Source organism: Ambystoma mexicanum, chromosome 1p (assembly GCF_040938575.1).
Source record: "Ambystoma mexicanum isolate Mex_15411 chromosome 1p, UKY_AmexF1_1, whole genome shotgun sequence".
NCBI lineage: Eukaryota > Metazoa > Chordata > Amphibia > Caudata > Ambystomatidae > Ambystoma > Ambystoma mexicanum.
Window position 1 is genome coordinate 1,264,962,143 of NC_090921.1, and position 25,301 is coordinate 1,264,987,443.

The 25,301-nt window shown below is 45.7% G+C and overlaps 1 protein-coding gene across 1 annotated transcript in view; it reads right to left on the bottom strand.

The window, feature by feature from the left end:
* The window catches only part of SHANK1 (SH3 and multiple ankyrin repeat domains 1), a 2,604,687-nt gene that overhangs the window by 1,569,843 nt on the left and 1,009,543 nt on the right, over positions 1-25,301 (bottom strand). Inside the window, exon 12 of the mRNA XM_069605116.1 lies at positions 16,427-16,593. Within this exon, the coding sequence (XP_069461217.1) occupies positions 16,427-16,593 (167 nt within the window). The remainder of the gene's footprint in view (positions 1-16,426; positions 16,594-25,301) is intronic.

Here is a 25,301-nt window from a genome sequence, read left to right on the forward strand (position 1 = left end):
TTAAGCTTTTCTAAGAACCAAGAACCTGCAAAATAAAAAGTATTATCAAAGGTGCACTGCTATAAAAAAAATTCCCAGCAAAATAGAAATTACAGTAGTTCTATTGTTATTATTGTCGTTTTCACAGAAAAGGGAGTCCAAAAAGTGCCCAAATAACAGATCCTCTGGCTGAGAAGGCATTAAGCTCCCGCTGAGTCCCAGGTAAGCGTTACAGCGCATCCCTCTTCAGTCCTTTTCTCAGCGCGGTCGTGGCTGGACACACTACTATCACAGGGAATATTTTTATTTGTATTCCCTTTTTCCTTCCTTGCTGCTCAGTTTCCAAGGTCATCTAGTCCTCTGTCTATACTGGAGCGTCTGGGATTCGTGTCCTGTTCTTCATGCGAATGCCGTTTCACTAGGTTGGATCCTCATTCTCTCTGCTCGGAGTGTCTAGGCCTGGAAAATCAATGGGATTCCTGCTTCAATTACGACTCCCTCTCTGTCCGGGGACTCCGACGACAACTTCTTCGGTGGGAGGAAGTGTTTCAACGTGTTCCTCCACCTCATTTACAGCTTTTTATTGACAAAAAGGAGAAACACCCGGAAAGTTCCTTACTTTTTAGGGCACCATGGCCAGGGGACTCTTTTCTGGGGTCCTCCAGGACCGGGAGGGGCTCCAGTAGCTCTGTTACCAGAGGTTCACTTGAGGTGCCGAAAGGGCCTAATATAGATACCGGAGTGTTCTGTGAGGGTTCCCTTAGTGGACCTGTCAAAACCAGACAGTGTTCCGAGGTTCACCCTTTGAGTGCTAAGGTTCAACCCAGTTCTTCTGGGTTTGTGATTACCAGGGTTCGCCCTGAGTTCTCTATTTCCAGAGCTTTCCACACGGATACCGGGGTACGCCCTGAGGTCTCCATTTCTGGAGCTTTCTATACCAAGTCTCAGATCGAGGCTCCTCTTGGGGGAGCTATCCGTCCCAGGTTCCAAACCGAGGTTCCTGTTCGTGAGGCTATGGTTTGTACCGAAAGAACCAAGAGATCCTCTTCCACAGTCCTGTCGTGAGGATTGTTCCTCAACCGTCCCATGGTCAGGGTTGTAGTGGTACCGGTTCTGTTGAGGGGGCAAAGTGGGCGGTCACGGACCACAAGCCTTCCAGTACCGGCTTGACCGAGGGTCCTCCATTGGAGGCTAATTTGGGGACTGGTTCTAAGATGTCCAGTTAACATCCGAGATCCCCCAGCACTGGCTCGGCCGAGGATCCTTGTGTCAAGGCTAAGGTTTTACTCAAGTCCCCTGACTCCCCTGAAGAGACATTTGTCTCATCTTCACATGTGACACAGTTCTCCTCAGGAGCCAACAAAATGGCTGCCCAACCTCCATGGTCCACGACAGCCATTTTGGATACATCCCTTACATCAACCTTCACTATGTCTGGTGCTGGGAACATGTCTCTTGGGGCTGAGCAGCCTTTTCCATGCTTTGTGGATAACAAAGACCTGTTCCGCCTTCTTTTGACTGGCGTGCTCGGACACCGCTGCCTCATACAGTCTCACCCCCTCCTGCATCTGCTCCACTCATCTATGTGGATCCCGCCGGAGGTGGTTCCTGGCAACCAGCCTCCTTGCTCTCATGGGGGTATGCCCCTCACGCGCAGCCTCTGCCTATTCCGACACTAAAATCTTCCGCTGAAGAAGAGTTGTTTGGGAAGTTTCAGATGCTCATGCACTCTGACCCTATGAAGGCATATGTCAAACGTCTTTTCAAGGAAATGTACACTGAACCTCCTGTTCCATCGGTTGTCCCGGGTGTTACTACACAGGTCCCGGTGGTGCCACTTCCTCCACGCTTCCTAGTGGGCCCCGCCACAGCTCCCTCCTCTGCCTCTGCTGTCGCCTATTGAGAAGACACTGGCAGAGAAAGACACCACCTTAAAACCTGAGGTGGTATGTGTGGCAGATCAGTCTTCTGCCTCCACTTCGTTGAACGAGCCCCAAACGGATCAGGATGCCAATGAGCAGCCCTGCTCCGTTTGAGCACTCCATGACCGGATACTGGATATGATGGCTCTTCTTGATATTCCAGTACCCGAGGCCCCCACTCCTCAGGAGGCGGTGCTTTCTGGAGCCTTTACCCTGCCACCTTGGGAGCGCACCGGCCTGTTCCTCCAGAAGGGCATCTTGGCTGAGGCCTGTATGGTCTGGGATAAACCCATACAGCGCTGCACCTCAACAAGAGGATTGACGCTTGCTACAAGCTTCACACCTCTGAGGAGATAGCCTTATTGGCTTGTCTGCTGCCTTCCTCAACTCTGGTGGCAGCAGCCACCTCCACTCAAAACCGGCTTCTGTATCCTGGACGGCCGCATCCAAAATCCTTTCTAAAGAGGATAAACTTCTGGACGCCTTGGGCTTAAAAGTCTTCGCCAATTCGGCTCTCCAGCTTCGTCAAGCCAACACAGAGTTCATCCTGGCAGTAGCCAATCTGAGGCTGTGGAAAGAGTTGGCCGATTTCCAGGAGTGTATTCCTGTGGATAGGCTAGACGATTTTAAAACCGGTTTGGCGGATGCTAAAGTGTTGCGACAGGATCTACTGGAAGCTGCAGCACACCATGTAGATACCTCGGCTCTAGGCCTGATGGTCGGAGTTGACATCTCCCGCCAGGCATGGATCCATGCGACTATGTTTTCAAAGGAAGTGCAAGAAAAAGTACTGGACCTTCTCTTTGATGGCAAGGAATTGTTCCATTCTTCTACTGATAAGGAACTCACAAAGACGTAGGCGAGTAGCCAAACCGCCAAATCTTTATCGGTCCTGGCATAAGCTCCAGCTAATGCCCTTTCTACACAGAAGTCAGGGTCCTAAACTCAGTCCATCTCTGGATTCAGGGGGTTTCAGGATCGCAGCGCGTGCCGTACTGAACCTCCGATTGGCGGGCCTCGTCGAAAGCAGCAACAGCAAGGTGGTCGGTTTTTCTCTCGCCCATCAGCCTCCTCTCCAGGGACAGGTAGTCTCTCTGCCAACAAGTCATCCAAATGAAACGTCGGGTCGGTTGCATGAGACTCCGGTGGGATGATGAATCACGTCTCATCTGGAGGCGTGGCAGAACATCACTGAAGACCAGTGGGTTTGGTTAATTGCTCGGGCGAGCTTTCGCTTGTCCCTCCTCCCAACCCCACCCTTTAATCCTCCCTTTCAGAAGATCGGGTCGCCCTCCCTCAGAGCCGAGCTACAGAAACTTCTAGACCTCAGAGCGTTGGAGCCTGTTCCCCATGAGGAGCAATCAGAGGGCCTCTACTCCCGTCTGTTCACAGTGCCCAAACCCAACCGGGCTGGCCTGCGCACTATCCTCAATCTTTCCCAGTTCAATCTTTCTCTTCCTCAAGAGAAATTCAAGATGATCACGCCCTGCCAAATAAAGTAATCTCTACAGAAGGGTAACTGGCTCAGTGTGGTGGACCTTGAGGACGCATACATGCACATACTGATGTAGAGGCTGCATCGGAGGTATCCGTGGTTTTCCTTGGGGGCTGGGGGGGACACTTCCAGTTCCGTGTGCTCCCTTTTGGTCACAGCTCGGCACTGCATGTCTTTACGAAGATGATGTCGGTCATCGCAGCTTTCCTCAGGTTGCAGGTAGTTCATGTATATCCATATTTGGACGATTGGCTCCTGCGCAGTCCCTGTCCACAGACAGCTTTGTTCAATATCCAGTCTCTCCTTCAGCTCCTGTTTCGTCTTGGGCTGTCAGTAAACTGGCAGAAATCTTCCATGACGGTCTCTCAAGACCTGATCTTTCTGGGTTTCCGCTGGAATACAGTCAGTACCAAGGTGGTCCTAACGGCAGACAATATTACAGAATTATCAGCCATGTGTCAGCTCTTCCTCTAGTCTTCGGATATGACGGATTGGTGGTTCCAGAGACTTCTAGGCCTCATGGCTTCTTGCGTGCTAGCCCTTCCTCTTGCACGTCTGAAGATGAGGCATACTCAGCTGGCTCTTCAGAGCACTTGGTCTCAAGCTTCGGACCCGGATTCCAAGATAATCCCAATTTCGCCCTACATGATGGCGGATATACACTGGTGGTCCTCAACCGACAACCTTTCAGTGGGAGCCTTTGGACACTTCGGGACAAGCAGTTTCATATCCATTATCTGGAACTTCTTGCTGTTTTTCTGGCACTCAAGGCTTTTCAGCTGTCCATCGCGAACAAGATAATCCGTATTTGTACAGACAGCTCTGTGACAATGTTTTACATTAACAAGCACGGTGGCACCAAGTCACCTCTCCTTGTGGACCTAGCCATACAGATTTGGGAATGGGCCATCCAGCACACGATTTGGCTCCTGGCCGTACCCATTACCAGCCACATCAATGTAACTGCAGACTCACTCAGCCGCTAGTCAGTAACCAGTTACAAGTGGGAATTGAACACAGATGTTCTCTCTACCATTTTTCGCCAATGGAGCCCCAGATGTAGACCTCTTTGCGAACTTTACAAACAAGAAACTTCCCATGTTTGCATCCAGACAGGGGGTCTCATTACAATACCAGCGGTAGCCGTGCCGGTATGACAGGCACGGCTGCCGCCGGTATCATTTCTTTTCCAGCACCCACAAATAGGCAATTACCGGGTCTTTGCGGCCCCGCCGGACCCAGTAATTGCCCATTCGCAGGCGCTGGAAAAAACTGCTACCTATTCCCATTTAAGCCCGACATGCTCTGCTCGCGGGTGCCGGTACGCCCGCCAGGTCAGACCTGGCAGGTGGGAAGGCACCCACGAAAAGAACTCGTAGTTTGCTGGTCCGGTAACAACAGTACCAGCAAGCTTACTGGTACCGTTGTTACCGGACCGGCAAATTTATAATGAGGCCCAGGGTCTCAGAGTGTCCTCTCTGGGATACGCTCTCGAGATTCCATGGCACAACACGAAGGCTTGTGTTTTTCCTCCACTGCCCCTGATCCGTCAGTCACTCTGCAGTCTTGCACAAGTAATGTATGTGCAGACAAGCAATCTTGGTGTCACTTTTGTCCAGAGGAAATATAGGGCTATGAATATGTGCGTCTTACAATTTCACAGGCTTGTATAATCAACAGAGTGAGTCCACTACTGCAGGCCCTTAATAATCATGGTTGTGCACTTAAGCACTGACACTGGATGTATTGGAATACACTACCACACAATGTTATTGGTGGAGCCTTGCAGTCTGGCAAAAGCTTTGGGCGCCAAACTAAACTACTGCTTTCGATCAATTTGACATGATGAAATATTGGTTTGTGAAGCTGTGCTTCCTTATTTGTCCAATGCTTTTGCACTGTCGTGTTGCAGTTATTATTAATTGACCAGTTGTAGAACTGATGCCCACTTTGTGTTGTGGCATATGTTCATAAATAGGCCTTGAAAAGCACACACTTATGTGCCTATATGTATTTGTTAATGCACACAAACCTGTAATTTTATTTGCTGCTTTTCACAATTCTGTCATGGTACTCGAGTGTTTCTGCACAAACAATACTTACTACACACATATTGATATCATTGATCACAAAAGGCAACTCTTTAAATACTTGTGTTCCTGGACACATTTTTCCATGAACTCTAGGAATGTTGGCCGCAGAGCATAGGAGACCCAAAGTCTGAAAAGGAACAAGTGAAAACCAGGGGGTTCGCTAATAAAACATCCCCTCTCAATCCAAACCAATTTGCAGTGTTTCTATGTGCCGTCAAGACCTATGTGCATTACTACATTTATTGGGCCAAAAAACAAACATGCCTGTATTACAAACATAGTTACTTCCCAAACTGTACTTTGCCAACACATAAGGAGCATGACGAAAACATAGAGGGTATTTATAAGAAATCTTGTTCTGCATTTACTACGACATTCAAACAGAAGTTCCTCCAGATCACAGTATCTTAAAAGAACATGTGTGGGAAACAATTCAATCACCTAACTACCATGAATGTGATCTCCCTTCTCTAGGACAGATATAAAAGATGCAACAATAAGCTCATTTTATATTTCCAGGGGTCACTCATAGTTAAGGTTAAAAAAATGTTGAAGAAGTTGAAAAACTTGCAAGTGTGATAGACTGGAATCCTATTGAGAAAATCAAAAAAATTAATAAGGGAAAGTATAGAATACCTTTATGTTCTCATTGTGTTGTATTTCTGCGCTTCGTGATTACATAAGGAAACAGAATCTAGTAGTGATGAATAAAGGAGGAAAAGTCCTTAACAGAGATCCGTAGCGTTTCGAACAACAGAGTAGATACGCACTGTGTTCAAAATGACTGTATTTGTATAGACATTTGGTACACCCAGATATGTGTAATGACATCATATATTGTCTGTGTATCTACTTGCTGGAAGGTAGCTTAAATAGTGCCTGCAGAGATGCCTAGTGCCATGCCTGATCTATTTGAAGTGGAGGCCGGTGGTCTTACTGCGGCTAATAAATAAAGATGTACAGTGTTGTGTCATGATAGCTATATGGTGTGGAGATAATCTTTGTTATAAAGTCACCTTTTATAAATCTCATCATGTATTGTATCGTAATGCCTACAATGATGGCACATCTTGTTCAGTCTCCACTATATTGGTTTGTTAATAGGTGCTATCCAGGTTGAGCGCTAGGTACGGACTATTAAGCATCATTAGAAGTTCTACGTACAATGTTTACAAACATGTGTCATGTAGAATTATAAAAGATCAATACAACATTATAGCACTCCTGTAGAATCCTATGAAAAGATATCTAGTCAAGTAGTCGCCTTAATATATACAAAAGTATTCAGCATGTTCATCAGTGGTGGTTAAAACTTCAAAAGAATATCACTGTGTGTGAATGTCTAACATCTTTGTGCTATATTTACATTAGGGTCATGCAAATATTGTTCCAGACTAACCTTCTCTAAACAAATGGAACTTATTATGTAGAGTCTGGCATCTCTCTTTATATTCTATGCACTTGTTCAGTGAAATACAGTGATAGGACACGCTCATACAGTTCTAAGTTCACGGACGATGCCTAACCTCTTATTGTGGCATTCTATATTCGACATAATGTGAAGAAATTGCAGAATGACAGTCGGAATCCCACATTCTACACGCTCTGAATCCCCTGGAATTGGCGGGCGGCCGGTTTGTATATGGTGTGACCTCTCCACCACGAAGGAGGATGAGAAATCCGTTTCCCCCAACACCTGCCGCAGCAAAGTTTCCACATTGTTCCATAGGTCTCTTGTCCATAGCCTACGGCACACCCAGGATCCTGAGATTGTTTCTCTGGGATCTGGACTCCAGGTCGTCCTGTTTTTCCTGCAGTGCCTTGACCGCTTTCTTCAGTTGAACTAATTCTTACGCTGATGATGCTGATCCATCTTCTACCATGGACAGTCACTGCTCCACCTCATCTAGCCAGTCTCCATGTCTGTTCAACCTAACCTGCATGTGATCAACTTTGCAGGTGAGTGTGCCGAGCTTGCTGTCCAGCCAGTGAGCTGATCCCCGATTGTAACTGTGTGAGGATCCCTTTTATGTCTCTCAAGGTGTCTGAGGATGGTTCGGCCTGTGGCTCCATCTCCTCCTCCGCTTCTTGTTGGCTTCTGGTCATTTGTTTTGACTGGGACGGTATGGCAAAGGGTAGCCTGGATTGGGACCTGTCGCCTTTCCCTATTCATTTATCCAGCCCCGGGAGTCAACACAGAAATCAAGGGGGCCTGAGATCCCTTTCAGGCACACGCCCCTTCAGTGTGGTTGAAGGGGTATGAGCTCCACCCGGGCGGCCAATGATGTTTCACTGGCCTGTCTTCCCCTGCAAGTGTCAGACAGGTGCTTCCTGCTGTCTGGGCCTGTCTGCCGCCGGTTGAGCCGAACCACCACCAATAGGGTTCACCAATTTACCCCCCTAAGCGAGGCGTCTCTGCCTACACCCAGTCAGTGCTTGTTCAAACCTGTGCCTCGACGGGGAGTGCTCCCAGCATCAGTGGCAGTGTTCGGTTCCAGGGTGAGGAAGACTTGCATATGTCTTGTATGGATAGGGGCACTCCGCCCCCTCAGGTTCTGGCCACACAGTGCCCTTCCTAGCTTGTGTGCCTTCCTAGCTTGTGTGCCTTAACACCCCTGAGGCACCCGCCCCAGTTCTGTTGCCCCTTCCAGCTTTCAAATATGTGAGGGCTGAGATGTTCTGGGTATTTTGTGTTCCACCCATGGGACCCAGCCATCACACCACCACGTGTCCACTTACCAGGTGGTTCAGAATATCGTCCTCTGCAAGGAGGTGAGAGGAGGGGCACACTGAACTACTTCTTCTCTCCACACGTGTGTCCCAGCGATACCAATCTTCAGGAGTCAGCAGCATGGTGATGGCCCAGCCGCAAGCTGACTCCAGAGCCCATTTCTCCGCAGGCCGTGCCAGGATCTCCCAGGAGAACGCCACCACAGCGCCTGCGAGGGCCCACGCCAGTGTAGATGCCTCCGCTCTCCAGGCAGGGAGGGGGGCAGCAGCAGCCTCCTTGTGACTCTTGCTGCTTGTTCCTCAAATACAGGGCATCCGCCCCCGACGGCTGCAGTGTCCCAAATCCTCCCGGACCTCTGTGTTCATCTTCTCGGATGCGAGCCTGGAGGTCTTCCCCCCCCCCTCCAACAGTAGGGCCGATGCCAGGCCCGGCACGACCAGGCCCTGTCAGGTGTCAACGCGCCGCACTACACAGCCCACACTGGAAAGGTGGGGCGGCTGCAGCTGCCGCGGCAGGTGGGGGTAGGCTCAAAGAGAGGCTGCCACCTCATATGCCCTCGCCGCATGGGTCAGCTGACAGGGTCCTTCAGTGCGGGCTTCCGACCTCACCGCTCCTCCTGCCAGCGTCCTGCCACCAACTGTTTGCCCGCCATCACTCTCTGGGACCCACTGCAGGGCAGGTCGCCACCTGTGCTTCTGAGCCACAGAGCGGAAAGAAACTTTGCAAATCGGCTCACTACAACTTTAGAGTTGACGGCACAGGCTTTGTAGGGTAACACATATACCAATGTACAGGATAAATACAGGATATTCGGTGAGCGATGCTGGAGCTCACATAAGAGCCATCTTGGCGCTGCTTTTGAGTGCCCCCCCCCCCTTCTAATGATGCTTTATACACTGTACCTAACGTTCAACCTGCATAACACCTATTAACAAACGAATATAGTGGAGACTGCATAAGATGTGCCATCATTGTAGACATTACAATACAATACATGATCAGATTTATAAACGGTGACTTTATAACACAGATCACCTCCACACCATCTAGATATCATGACACAACACTGTGCATCTTTATTTATTATCCGCAGTAAGACCGCCGGCACCCTCTTCAAATAGATTAGGCACGGCACTAGCCATCCATGCAGGCATTATTCATGCTACCTTGCGACAGGTAGATACACAGTCAATATGTGACGTCATTACGCCCATCCAGATGTACCGCATATCGAAACAAATATGGCCATTTTGAACTCAGAGCGTCTCTACTTTGATGTTCGAAACAGCTAGGGATCTCCGGTAAGGACTTTTCCTCCTTTATTCATCACTACTAGATACTGTTTCCTTATGCAATCCCGAACTGCAAACAGAAAACACAATGAGAACACGAAGGTATTTTATACACCCCCTTATTCATTTTTTATATTTTCTAAATAGGATGCCAGTCTATCACACTTAGAAGTTTTTCATCTTCTGCAACCTTTTCACCCACGGAAGTATAAGGTGAGCCTATTGTTATATCGTTTGTATCTGTCCTAGAAAAATGAGAAGGCATTCATGGTAGTTGATTGACTTCTTTCACAAACATGATCTTTTCAGATACTCTGATACAGAAGAACCTCTGTTTGAATGTTGCATTAAATGAAGAACACGAATTCTTAGAAATATCCTCTACGTTTTTCGCTGTGCTCGTTGGCAAACCTGGAGGTAGGCACCTTAGCTCTTCCATCCCTTATATGGTATAATGTTAATGACTGGTACCTATACCATTAGCAGTAGTAAACATCTACTCTCTGTTAGGCAGAAACCTGTGCAGTTCCCTTAGGGACCACTGCAAAAAGTTTAAGACTACAGGTGTTAGCAGTAAACCCAAATGGTAGCAGTCTGTACCACCCAGATTTACCTGGTAGCTGTGGCTGAGCAGTCAGACTTCTCTCAAGAAGAGTTAGGCAGTATATAGAGTATACACAATAGGGCTAAAAATACAGTAGCACAAACAAACACTGACCAGAGCTTTGGTATAAAAGTATATAATTATTTATTTAAAAACACATTTGTAAAAATATACTGGCACTAACATGTCAAGCAAGTTCAAACACAGTCACTAGAAATATATACACCTCCCTAATTAATTATTTGACAAGTATAGGTTAGTACACCACTTATTTAGCAAAACAGAGGTGAGCGGGTAACCATAGATGGCACTCCAATAATTATTTAAAAAAGGGAGAGAAAAGGCAGAAATAGGAAAAAACACACAATACCAACACTTTTACAGAACCACAGCAAGTCAAGAAAGGCAGGGTCTACTGTAGAGCAAAAAGTGCATAGGCCAGGCCCACTCTTGGAGAGAGCAAGGCGGAATGTGCCCAAGATCACACAGTTGAAGTATACTTTAAAAGTCTTTGCAGATAGTTCAAAAAGGAGTTGGATCAGTTCAAAAGAGTTAGTTAACAGGTCCGAGGTCACCCCAGGATAGAGAGTCAAGGATTTACGGGACACCTTGGACAGTCTGTTGCAAGGGAGACCAGGCAGGACACAGTACCTGAAATGGTGAGAAAGCTCCAGTGGGGGCAGTTGTTCCTGGCAGCAGGTGCAAGTCAGTGCTTCGTCCAGGGGAAGAGAAGATCTCGGCGTGCAGGAAAGCTGGAGGTCGTTGCACTGCCAGGGAAGAAACCAGCCACAGAGTTTTACTACCCTTTTATTCGCGGTCGTGGTGAAGCGTGGCTATCCGGCCGCCGGGGTGCTTGGCACGGGCGATTCGACCACGAGACGATCCAGGAAGGCAAAAAAGGCAAACTGGTTAACCCCACCAGCTCAAAGGAAGAAGACTCTCCTGGAAGAAGATTTCCTCTGCCGTTGGGAAGTGGCGAGTTCGGTTCAGCAGGGCTCCACCGGTGGTGTCGTCGTTGCCGGTCGGCTCAGCTTCTCCCTCTTCGGATTCTTTAGGTCCTGTGGCGACTTTTGAAGTTCCAGTCCCCAAAGCCCTGCTTTTATGCAGAAAACCCCAATTCATCAGTCCTAGCTGTCACTCAAACATGCTAAGTGGTGAGCCGGGCGGCTCACCACTGGGCCAATCACACCAGAGTGTGACTTGAGTTGCCGAGGCAACTCAGTCCAGGGTGCCTATTCCCCCCTCTCACACATCCTGTAGACCCAGACAGAGTGGCACCACTTTTGGAGGCTTCTGTGCAGAAGCCCTCCAAAAGTGGAACAAAGGGCTCGACTTGGGTCGGAGTTACAAAGGCGAACATAAACGCCATTTTAAAACCGAGTCCTGGCAAAAAGACCCAACCGGGGAATAAATATTAAATAAATAACCCGGCGGTATCGATAACATTGCACCAAAAAAGTGGTGCGTTTAAAATGAATGGGAAAATCCCATAGGAAATATTCCGGTGGAATATTTCGCGTGGTAACCACTGCCACCAGCCAGAAACTCGACAAGTGGGGACTGGGCAGTGCCCCCTTGAAAAACAGACCCAGGGGCAATCGAATTACCCCTACCAGTACTTCCACAATATGATGGTTTGTACTGGTTCTGTTCACAATTTAAGACTAGTAAAGTCAATGGTGACTTTACATCCCCTGGGAGACAGTAGTCAGTCCCAGGGTATGGAGTCTATGTTTGGGGGCCACTATGACACCCCTGTGTTACTGCACTGAGGGTGCTGTGTAACACACTTACCAAAAACACATGAAGCCCTATGGAGTAAAAGACCCCATAGCCCATAAAACAAATTACAAAGTCAAAGGACATTCTCAAATCATGCCTAAGAGTGGGAGAAAAAGAGTCTCACTCTTAGCAGGAGAAAAGATTAAACCCCAAAAAATCCAGCAAAGCTGCTGGGGGACTCACTAGGTTTGGGAAATTAGCCTTAACAGAGAATTCTCCCTAACACTCTCCGGTACATTTCCAGAATAAGTGAACACGAATTGAAGCACACAAGGATATCAGACTTAGAAGATTAGATGGTCCCCGGACGACATCTCGATGTCTTCTTGTACGTATTAAAGGTGAAGTTGATTCACAATACTATACATTGAGTTTTCAATTATGCACTTTAACTGATTAAGCACACAACTGTACCTTAGTATCATTCTACTTACCTTATGGATGAATTATGAATGTTGAAGACTGACTTAAGTACCTGCCCGAAAATTATTGCTCCTGATGAAGGGATTCTTTTCCCGAAATGCATCAAGCTCTTTTATTTTTGATTATAGATTCATTTAATTGTTGAACTCATGTAATTTGTTATTTGAGAATAAAATAAAAGTTTTCTATGTTGTAAAACAGACACATCTACACATCAATTGTATGCGATTGGGGTTCCATGTGTTAATATCCCAGCAAAAATATCGCCATACATAAATATTGCCATATTTTTGTGGCGATATTAAGGCATGGAACCTGCGGGGGACACCCATGCAAGCCCCCTATTATTTTAAAAGGAGCGTGGGGCACCCCTGCAACCCCTGCTCCCAAAAAACCCTAATATTATCCCCACTAAAAATATCACCTATGGCCGTTCCCGACGACCATATATACAGCGATATTTTTGGTGGGGATAATATTACCTGATACCACAATTGGTGCTCTATGTGATGGTATAATACTTATGACTTCTGAACCCGGACAACGAGTCCTTTAAGACGAGGCAGCAGTACTCTGAGATGGATGGGGATGCAGATGTTACTCAAACATCAATAATCAGACCGACTCAGGAAGTTGGCAAAAGGGTAAACTGTTTTAATAACAAGTCTTTAAACCACGGAGTACAACAGACAACAACGGACGCCGCACAGACTTATCTCGAAGTATTTCATAAAAACAACACTTTTATAGCAAAAACCCATCATGAGTGACGTCAGGATATGTGGCAAAATAAGAAAACTTACTAGTGGTTGTGATTGGTCAAAGGGGAACATCTACATATACTTTCTATGGGTGACAAGGACGTGATTGGATCTCTAAGATCAGGTGGGCAACTAAGCCCATCCCAAGTAGAAGTAATCTTCCTTTTCAGTCTAAAACTCTACATATTATTGGTTTATCAAACTATAGGGCTTCTTAATACGTGGCCCTCTATAATTGGTTGGCATGTTTGTACCCTTCTAGAAGGTTCCATACGCTAGCAGCACGCAACTGGGACTCCAGGTGCTGGGAGGTCTGGCTTGATCACACCTCCCCAGCCAATTAGCCCAACATCCATCATCACTCCTGCAGTCTGCCATTCAATTGATCCCTTTGAACTTCGCCTTGCAGAGGCTTACTACACCTGGGAATAAAAGGGAGTGAAGCATGGCCTTATCTTCTGGTATCGGCGTAGCTCGAACCAAAGTCTATTCTCATCCAATCACATGACTGGAGACCATGTTACTGAGTTCTTTGTTGTATTTTAATACCATTAAATGAAGAAATCTTGACACCCTCAATGATTTAGCATTACACCTCAAACGGAAGCTGTGCTTGCTTTTCACGTTTTTGTATCTTCTCGAGTACATGGCAAGGCTCTCGGGGGCCCCAACTCTTGGCTCCGTGCCAGACAAACCTTTCTCGAATCTTCCCTTGCCGTCAGCTATTATTCTGCTGCGCCACACTTCCAATTCTTTCGTTCACGGGGCACAAGTTTGCGAAAGTGTGTTGTGGAACATCCATATTCTATATATTTCCTATATATATTGATTGGTGCATCCCTGCAATCTCTTTACTACAAAGCCAGCCTTATGATTACTTTGTATACTTTTGTTACTGCGTCTGTGCATTTGTAAAATGGTTTAGCATTTTCTTCGGTGCTTCTCCGCACATACAATCTTCACTTCTGGGGCGAAATGGTACATACTTTATTACTTCGCTATCAGGTTCTAGAGAGCTATATCCTTTCTTCATGTATATCTCCTCTGTGTGCGTCACCTCTACTTCATGTGACGTCACCAGTGCTTTCCTCATTCATTTTTACACTTCTTCTGGAACTTCCTTCAGAAGATCGCCATTTCTCCGTGGATATATGTAGGGTTTTCTCAATGGATACCTTGTTTCGAGGACTTTTTGCAGTATTGGCACTCTTACTGGTATTGCACTTGTTGCAATCTCTGGCTGCCAACATATAGGCAAAATGGGGTTGGAACTTCCAGTAGAGGTACTTGGCTCCTCCTCTACACTTCCATACATTCTTCACTAACTTCCGTCAGCATATAAGGTGCGCAGGGGGTGGGGAGTGTTCTTAATTGGGGACACATCTTCTTTCCCTGGATACAAAAACTTAACAGGAAATTTTGAGCAGGTAATTGTGCAAACTCCAAAGACCCCTCCTGTGCCCTTCTCCCTGATAATTGGGTATTGGCTAAATGGCAGGTGTACAGCCTTTTACATTTCAATGGTAGTGGGAGCCAATTTCAATTCTTATGGTTTACTCCTGTCTTTGGGACACAAGTTGGATAAAGAAAATCCTGTGAGCCCTTTTGCCCTGCATCCTCTGCTTACGAAAGTGAGGTCCTTGTCTAGCCTCCCGCCCCCACTCTGGCAAGTGACAGGTACAGGGATACCCCTAATCCCATCCTCTCTGGTTCCTATGCCCCTACCTCAATGTTCTCTGAGAATGTCTTGAAGAAAATAGTTGAACTAAAAATAGAAAGACTTTTAGACAAAATAAGATTTTTGAAGAATTCAAGTCAAATACTCTCAATTGTGCGATGCAGTACTAGCAGATCTATTCACAAACACTCTTTAGCTGAGGGGAGTCCTTGAAGTCATGGTTGATCATAAATGCAATGCTCATTTTTCAAAAACGCATTAGCAAGCGAAATTGAAAAGCCAGACCTACAGGCTTTGTCAGTGCTTTCTGCTAATTGTATTGAATTGAACTGTTAGTTCCTAATAAGATTCTGAAGTGGTAGTTTTTTAAACCCAATTATATGACGTTCAGAGTAATATAATTTTTTAGGGGGGAAAAGTTATATCCATTAATCCCAGTGTGGGGGGTATGTTTCAGGTGATTGAACAAATTATATTTTATGTAATCCATACTACGAGTAATGCATGGGAATTAAGATGCATTTAATCTTCCTATCAGGCAGTGTTAAGAGCCAAGCTCCTTCCTATGTCACTGGCCCTACTGATCCCAACACATCAGTAGACATTTGTGGGTGGAAGCGGTGGGGGGTTAGAGGGGGATAAAAAGGCCTATGTAGCTGTTTCCTTTTAAAAATCTTTTTTATGTTGGGAGTATTTTTACTACCTACTATTTTGGGGAGGATTTGCCTATTTTTAGGGAGTAAAAGTGTGGGGTGGGCTGCTTATCTCTAGAGCTGATTGTTCTAAATGCATCACTGTTCTCTTTATTCCTCTGAAAAGAAGCTTTGCTTTGGTCCGGCCGCCAGAAAATCAAATGGATTGTTAACTGAAACAAGTATGTTTATTTATTTTAATTAAGTGTATGTTTATTCATGAGGTAATTCTCAGCACGGCTTGGGACTCTGAACCTGTTTTGAGGAGACTTTACAGTCACCCCAGCCCTGATGCCCTCAAAAAGGCAGAATGTATAGAATCATTATGAGGGCGCTTGCTTTACTAAAAGTAAAAAAGCAAGTTTCATCATGCTGGCAGTGGTAGTGGCAGTTAGGTTCCAGGTGAAAACGTATTTGTGAGAAGAAAAAACATCTTTTGGAATAAGGTCAACCCAATAAGATCACAATGTCGTTTTTATCTCTTTCCTTTATGGGGAAGAAGTCACCCCATGTAATGAAGCTTTCCCCCGCCAACCCACTGCCTTACCATAATGTTTCGTTTTTGTTTTCAACCCAATAACAGCTTCCCCTTTCATCATTATGTATTTGGGGTTAACCTTGTTCCCTAAGGTGTTTTTCCGATGCTGATTTACACGTTACCCTCTGAGGTACAGTGTCAGTGTTATCAAGGACATGGTGTTCATGATAGGATGTGGGGTGTGAGGGTTTCAAAAAGAGTGTTAGTGATGTTGAAGAGATGGGCACTATTAACTGCATTACAAAAGGGAGCACTGTGTAGAGACCGGTAATGTAAGCTTGCGGGCACTATCAGGGAAGTCACAACGAGGGATCACGGAATACAATTATTTAATAAGTTGAGAAGCCAGCCAACGGTGGAGGGGTCGCAGAACTAGCAGTGAACGTAAAGCGAGAGTAAATAGTGGAATCTCTTGGCACACATGCATAGTCCCTACCCTTGATCTTCTCTCCTTTGCTGAGTGAGAGCTCTCCTTCTCCCTGGGCCTGGTATGGCTTCACCACCACGAACATGCGTCCTGGCACAGCGGAATAGAGCTTGCGCTTCATGCGGCTGTTCAGCGTCCCTCCTCCAGAAGATGCTTCTTTCACATACGCGGGGGCGCTGCAAAGAGACAAGCCGACCAGAGATCAGCAAAACATATAAAGATAGACAATCCCTAACAGACACAAGTATGGGGAATGAGCAGGCTGGTATGAGGAGGAAGTGAAACACTACAATAAAAAAAAGCAGCCAATAAAAAAATACAGCGTTTGCATTTTTAGAGCAGAGTTTTCCCTCATTGTCCAGGACTGCATTCAGCTCTGGGCAGTATGTTAACCAGCGGTGTTATTCACACTCTGTACTGCCCAATATCACCTAAATAAATAAATAAATAAATAAACAGATGGAATTTGGTCATTCAGGCTGTTTGAAAATTACGTTGTTTCAGGCCAAGTTTGCATTCCAGTCAAGGAGAAACCTGTCAAGGGTTGGTCCTGCAGGCTTGGGCTGCAGTTATGGAGAGAAGCTAGGCAGTGGGTGTTAGGGAGAATTCTCCTTTATGGCTAATTTCCCTTACCTAGTGAGTCCCTCAGCAGCTTTGCTGGATTTCTGGGGTTTATTCTTTCCACCTGGTAAGACTGTGAGCCTTTTTCCCACTCTTACAGTGTATTTTGTGTGTGTGTTGTATCTTTTGTGCTCATGGGCTATAGAGTGTCCCTAGGCATCATCTTTTTGCTTGTGTGTCCCACAGCACCTTCAGTGCAGAGACACAGGGTTGGCTTTGAGACTTCCCCCTGACTCCATTTTCTGGGGCTGACTACTGTCCCCCAGAAACAGGTAAAGTTGCCATGAACTTTATATAGTCACTTTTAAATTACAGACCCAGTACACCCCATCTTACATGGAGTACTGGAAAGGGTTAATTCCTATCCCTTTTTGTCTGTGTCTCTTGGAGCCTTGTTTCGCTCCCTTAACTTTAAGACTTGGCTTGTGGCAGTGGTATCTACCCTAACTTTCCTACTGCGATTATATTATATAAACGTGGTATTGTTCCATGCTATTATATTAGCCTCGAACATAAACCCGATTGACCAAATACATTTTATTTTGGCTCTGGTTGGGTTTAGTCGCATTTCTTTTTGTTAAATTCTTTCTTGTTTGCTTTTCGTGCCAAACCAGGTTTGGTTTCCTTTTCGCTGTCCTTTGGAGGGTTTCTGCCTAGAAGCCCTCCTTTGGCGTCTGGGTGTCTAGGTGGGCTGAATGTGAGGGAAGGGTTTAGTAACCCCCCTGCACAGGTTCTCCTTGGAGACCCAAGTCGCACTCTGTGTTAATTGGCTGAGGTGGTTGTCTGTGCCGGACAACCCCCCTGCTTTGTGATTGACAGCCAGGCTGTGTGAATGCATAAAAGGCAGGGCTCATGGGCTGGAAGTCAGAGTCGCCACTGGAACTACAAGAACCGAAGAGAAGTGGAGAAGACGGCTGCTGCTCCTGGATCCCGGTGAAGCCCTGCTGCAGTCCTGAGCTATCTACCCTTCAACAACAGAGAAGATCCAGTCCGGAGTCTTCTTCCTTTGAGCCTAGTGGGATCAACCAGCTCACCTTCTACAGCCAGATAATCCTATTCTGGGTCAAAATCGCTGCACTGAGCTATAGTGGTCCAGATAGCCATCAGAAGAGTCCTCTCCTGTTTTTAAGGAGCGCATATTTTATTCATTGTTGCTTTGCTGCTGCTGGCCTCATCCCTGGGTAGTGCAGATCGCTCCAGACGTCCTCCTTCTTGTCCTCACGACTGAAGCTTCAGTAACCGTGAGTCTGCAGTAACTACCAGGAACACCTGCCGTAGCACCAGCTTTCTTCATCAGAATAAGGTACTGTGTCCATTTGGTCGTTCTCTCCTCTTTCCTTTCCGAAGGCTTGCCCTTTCTTCCTTCCCTCTTATAACTTTTGCCTCCATCTGACAATATCCAGTACTCCTGGCACAGGCCTATTGACTTTAATCTGCTTCTTAGAACACGTCCTCTGATTCTATTGCCTTGACAAAAGTATTGCCTATGATTTTTATCCATTATTCCCTTGTTTTAATTCTTTGTGCTAAGTGTGTATGACTACAGTTACATTCCTCCCTGCGGGTACGCTTTTTCTTTCGTAAAAACCAAACTGTCATTACTGTCAAAAAGTGATCGCGTAAGAACCCACGGTAATGTCTTTGTTTCAAAACACTGGCCTGTCAAATCCTAATGTACTTACCTTGAATTGACCTGAACAAGAGGAATTGGTTGTGTGTAGTATATTTAGAGTGTGGATTTATTTAATAGAAGTGAAGTGTTTTGTGAACAAATGGTTTAAAAAATAAATGTACTTATACTTTTTAACCAGAAACCTTGAGTCAGTGTTTGCTTGAGTCATGGTAATTGTAGTCCTTTGTGTAATTCCTATTACTGCACATTTTCTCTTGAGATAAGTCTGGCTGCTCAGCCATCGCTGCCACTTGACTGTGGAGTACAGGCTTGTACCAAAGGTGAAATTGTACTATCACTTGTAGTCTTAATTGTATGTAGTGTTCCCTAACGGTACTGCATATGATTCTGCCTAACTGTGGGGGATGCTCCACAACTCGCTGACAGTTTGGATAGGAGGACTAAAGAAGGAATATCTCAGAATATGCTCCGTCAGCCCGAGCAATTGCCTATTAATACCTATTACTCCCTGCTGTTTGAAAGGTCAGAAACCCCCCTCTCAATCATCAAGAGCCACGAGAAGAGTGCTGTGTGAGCATGCAGCATTCTACATGTGACCCTCGTTTTCACTTAGTCTGTGGCTCTTGGATGGAGGAGGCTATGTCTTGCCGACATGTCAGTTCAACTGTTATAGCTCTGCGCTGCGGAGCACAAAGGCAGCAGGTGGTGGCTTTACCATCAACCTATGCAGCGCTGGCGCTGCCACAACATTTTATTTAACTTTTCATTTTGGAAAAACAAGCCTACACGGCTGTACAGCGAGCCCTCTAACCTGAGGAAGCAGGCACGGCAGCCGGATAGACCGAATCCTGTGCCGAGATAAGAAAAAGCAAATGAAAACACCAATCAAAAAGCTTATGAGCTAATCATTGTAATCAAGACCACTATTAAAACCCACAGGTAGCTGCAGGGAGTGTGGCCAACCCAGCAGCAGACCTGAAGGCAAGAGGATGGCAGAAGGAATGAATGGGAGATACCAGATCCAGAGAAGTAGAAGGAGCTGCAGGCCTTCTGAGGGGTATATCTCACACACTGGCAGAGAAGAGATTCAAACGATTAAGGATAGCTGCATGCTCCAAGCTGCAAGATAGATGAGGGCTATATCTCAGCCACACACTGAGGTCAGGACCAGAGGAAGTAGTGAGACTACACATCTACTCAGGTTTATACCTCAGAGCCTAGCAGGACAAGGAAGAATAAACCAAAGAGCATGTTATGGACTGAAGGCGTTGGCCAAGGAGGCTGAATGATGGGCGATAATATCACCACCTGACAAATATCCCATGCAAGGGGGAAGAAACTCCTGCTTGTTGGAACATGTGGAACCTACCCCAATGTGATGGTTATTTAGCCTTTTTAAAGCCTGCTCCAAAGGGTGTGTTGGGACGACCTTATGCCGGCCTTCTGTGTTATTGAAAAATGCACAGGGAGGGTCGATGATCGAAACAAAGTGTCCCAAACCGTATGACCAAATATCCTATCTGAAGCAAGAGAACGACCCTCTGGATATTTCCCTGATTGTAATCAATGTGTATTGGCGGGTGAATATGAGGAAGGTTACAAACTTCGTGAGATCTATTACTAGTGTGATTGATGATGCAATGTGTGAATTGGGGGGGAGTGAAGATTGTGATTTGTGGAGATCTAAATATTAAGCTCCTGGACTCGGAGGGACTGGTGCTAGAAAAGAATACATTTAATGAAAGAGAATTGGCATGGATGTCAAACATGGAAGCGAGAGACATGTTTATGGTAAATGGTCAAACGCAAGGGGATATTCCGAGTTGTCCTACATGGTGTATTGGGGATAGATCTTCATGCATTGACTACTGTTTTATTTCAGAGAATACAAGGGAGTTGATTGTGAGCTTCTGTATCTGGCCCCAAAAGTTTAGTGATCATGATCTGGTAGCGGTCTATTTGAGGAAATGGTATGAGCAGGAACCTAGTGTGAAAATGGGAGAAGTGCACTTGAGATCATGTGGGATCCGTCTATGACTGAAAGGGGAGGATGTAAGGAAAATCAATCTGGCTTATAAAGTGCAATTATCTGAAGATTCCTTGAATATTGATTACACTGGCCTGCTAAAAGAATTCTCACTGAAACATGCCCCATGGTGCAAAAGATACTTGGACACAAAAGCATGCCTAGGATCCTGAACTTGTGGAAAGGAGAAAAATAATGAGGAAGATTGTGAAAAGGAATTCGAGGTGATGCTAAGGATAATAAAATGGAAAGAATTAAGAAAGTGCGCCAGGGCATTGGCGACTCAGCTCTCAGGTGCAGCGCGCACAGAATGATGCAGAGCAAATCCTTCGAGCAGTTTGTGCCAAAAACTCTAAAAATACCTAGGAGCTTATAAATATTGGTGGTGTTTTTAGGCAAGCTAGTACTACTGTAATGGTAGCGGAGAGTGATTGGATTAAGCATTACGCCAGCTTATTTGCGGGTCCTGGTTGGGCTCGAAGTGTAAAAAAAAAATGCAGGGGTAAACTGGGAATTTGTATTTGACGAACATGATGCCATCACAATGATTGGCAATTTGAGCTCTTCTCGGGCAGCCGGTCCCGATGGCCTCTCTAATCAGGAATTGAAAAGGAACATAGTCCATTGGGGCAAAATGCTGGTGATCATGTTCAAGCAAATTATGATGAATAGGTGGATCCCACCTTCTTGGAAGGAGGCATACATTGTGCCCATTTTTAAAAAGGGCGATAGGGTGGATCCTAAAAACTACCGCCCTATCACTTTGTTGGATTCGATAGGCAAGCTGTATGCAACTGTCCTATTGGAATCCTGGACCCACAACAATCAGGATTTGTGAACGGGGTTGGTATGGTATTAAACCCCTTTATCATAAATCTCCTTAAGGAAAAAGCCCTTGATGAGTGTTCCACTGTGTTCATGGCCTTTATAGACCTTGAACAAGCTTTTGACAAGGTCATTCGTGAACATTTGTGGACAAAATTGCAGAGTTGGGGCTGTCCAGGGGATCTGGTTGAGGCGATAGAAGCTCTATATACGGGAACCTTGATTAGGATTAGACTCTGTGTTAAGGGAACGCTATCTCAAAAGATCTATACCTATCGGGGTCTGAAGCAGGGATGCACCCTTGTGCCCCTGCTATTCTGCCATTATATAGCTGATCTTGCATTATCTCAGGCTGGGATCCGAGCTTTCCCGCCTAAAATTAATAGTTTGGAGGTTGCCGGGATTCTTTTTGCTGACAACCTAGTTTTTTTAGATCTAACTCAAATAGGACTTCAGTGTCGGCTAGAAGCCTTTGATCGCTATTTGAGCACTAATGGCATGAGTATTAATATTAAAAAGTCAAAAGTACTTCCTATGAGGAGCGCAGGAAAAACAAAGAAGGAGAAATGTACCTGGAGGGTGAAGGGTATACCCCTAGAGATAGTTGATACCATAGTTTACTTGGGAGTTACGGTCAATAAGAATAGCAATGAAGCCGCCCAATTGGAATACCTGCAGACTAGACTGATTCCTTTGATCAAGCAGGGGAGAGCCCTGCATCACAGGTTTGGTAAATGTATGATGGTTCCTATTTTATCCTTCTACAAACAGAAGGTGGCACAAATTCTAACATATGGAGCGGAGGCTACTCTCAGTCTACCCTGGCAGTGGTGGGAAAAGTTAGATGGCCTGTTTTGGCGCTCAGTCTTGAAACTCCCAAATAGCTTATCGTTCTGCGCAATTAGATTGGAATTAAGGTTGCAATCCTTGGAGTCAATGGCGGCTTGCAAGTCTTTTTGTTTAGATAGAAATGTGCTATGTATGGAGTTAAAAAGCCCTTTGAAATCTTGGCCTTTGATAAGAGTTCGTTAGAGACGCCCTTAGAGGCATGGAAATTTAAAATTGAAGCCTGCTCCTTATAAATAGTCTACACCATTAAGCTAACCCCTTGGCCATTGTTGCCAGCTTCTCAGTAACAGCAGAGCGTCATTTGGTGACAATGAGAGGGTTGCAGGCATGTATGGAAAGGTATGGAAAAAAGGGGTCACCAGTGGCATTGAGAATTCCCACAGCAGAGACATTCAGCAGTCACTGTAATGAGGAGGTTAGCTGCAGGAATACCAAGCAAGATTTGAAGGACAAAAGTCATGCTCAAAGCACATTGAGAATGCCATCACGTAAGTATCTTTTCAATTATGGACTGCGGGGTTGCTGCAAGGAATGCGCCATGGACTGCACAGGTGTTGGACATGGATTCTTTATCATATTGCATAACTGCCCATGTTTCTAGCTGAAGTGGTGTTTCTGGACATGTGTTGTTCTCCATTTCCTGTACCAGTTATAAAAAGCAAACCCTCACCATCAACTTTGGCTCTGGAACATATCATCCAGCTCTGGTATCTTGCACGGAGATGGCTTTTTGAATACGCCGCTGATTTTGGTCCTTGTTCACTGAATTTGCTGTGCCACTAGTATGTCTTACATTGGGAATTCCTCCCGGACCATTTCCATCGCCATACAATCTGATATTCTTCATGACATCTCTTGAATACACCCATGGTACTAGCCAGAACATTTAATGGGATGTGTCTATAAACCCAATTAGTAATTCTGCATTTTGATCAGTCTCTTTTATCATTTGCAGTGTATGAAATTCGAGTAAGACCTAACAGAACAGTCCCACCACCAGATTGTCTGCTTCTTCCTTCTGGATTTAGTCATATCTGTAGATATAGGTATCAGCTGTATCAGGGTGTTATTTTCCTGACAGTAGACGGGCCACAGGATGAGCCATAAGCCCTCCAAATTATGTATGTCAAGTTCTGGGTGAATAGCAACACCAGCAGAATATGTACGTCAATCACGGGGTGAACCCCAAAACTAGCACAGCACGTAAATGTAACGCAGACCAAACCAGAATCACTACAGGGTATGACAGGGGTAAGAGGCTGTCTCTGTTCACCTACATGTAAGTGTGTCAAAAGTGAACTCAATCTGTGCAGGATATCTAGGTGACTCACAGTGTTATACACTATTACTGCATTGCATTAAGACCAATCAGATTATGGTGCATAATGCCTCCAAGGTATCCATGTAGATCATATTGTTTGATTGATTGGTTGATTTGTTATTTAGTATGCGCCTATACACAAGTGTCTCCAGGGTTTCAAAACCTATGTCTGCAATGCATGTTGGTGGTTTCCGAGGGTAAACTACAAACCCTGCATATTAAGACCACATGGTGAACATCAATTCTTTATGGGTATGTAATGTACCCAGATTAAATGCTTCAACTGCATTCGCTGCAGAATAAGAATGTGGATCATAGGGTGAATATTGATCACTGCACGTTATCTTTGAAGGCTACAGGGTGAATGGGAATTACTGCTCGGTGTGAATGTGGAGTGAATAGTGATCCTTGAAGATTGTGTAGGTGTGTCTCAGAGTGTGAACCAAGACCATGCAATGTATTTATGTGTGTGAGGAAGTGTTCCCAGGATATTATGTATGTGGATCACAGGATGAAACATGATCCGCAATCCTTAGCATTTTGTCAGTGGATCGGGGGGTGTGCTATGATCCCTGCAGGTTATGTATTTAGATTATGGGACGAATCATGACCCCATGTAGTTATCCAGGTATACAGTTGGTTGCCCATGTGTGGTGGTCGAGGTTGTGCCGGATGTACGGTTGATGGACCGGTTTCTGTGCTCCCCACCCTTTCCCCAAACTTTTCCCCCAACCTCCCCACCTGCTGGCTTTGGTCAGTATTGCACTTGAGTTTGGACATGTCATCACGTTTGACAGGTCATCAATTGGAATGTTGGTGATGCATTGATCTTTGTTTTCCTCGTTTGTATTTGATTTGTATTAATGTATGATGTCTTCATCACAGCCTTGGTCTGTTGCCCCTGGGGAGGACCTGAGGTTTGCGTGTTGAAGACATGTGTTGGCTACCAATTGGACACAATGGGTGTTTTCCGGTTTGTTGAGTCATTGACAGTGGTGAATGTTGGAGTGCAGTTTGTGTGGGGTTTGGCGCTCTGGGTTCATAGTACAACATATGGTTTTCCTTTTTGGTGACCTTGGGCTGGAGTCACTTTCAATGACCACTGCATGCTGACACGTCTGCCAACAGTAGTTCTTTCTACAAAATAGTCCTTAGCTCGATGGGAGCATTAGCCCTAAATTCCCCATTCTTCTGTTGATGCTTGCAGAACCAGGAGAAGCTGGCATCTGTGCTTGTCGGCTTTCTGAGTGTGCTTTGACTGTTTGCATTGGGCTTTTGTCTTGAGGGGTACGGTCCAGTGTCTGTTGTTTGCAGTTGTTTGTTCTTGTGGTGGATGTGTGCTTTGTATGTAGTGTGACTGGATGTCCCTTTTGGACATGTGTGATATTTGGGAGGTATGCGGGAGAGGTGCAAGGAGTAGGGGTGGTTAGGTTATCTTTAAAGCACCCGATACCAGGCACTTCAACCGGATGGCAGGGAATACAGTGACACACAGTCACAGAGACAGGGGGCTGGGCTTACAGCGACAGGATGGGGGATACAGATATATAGCAACAGCATGGGGGAACAGGAAAGCAGGGTACACAATGCTGCATGTGTGGGCATGTTA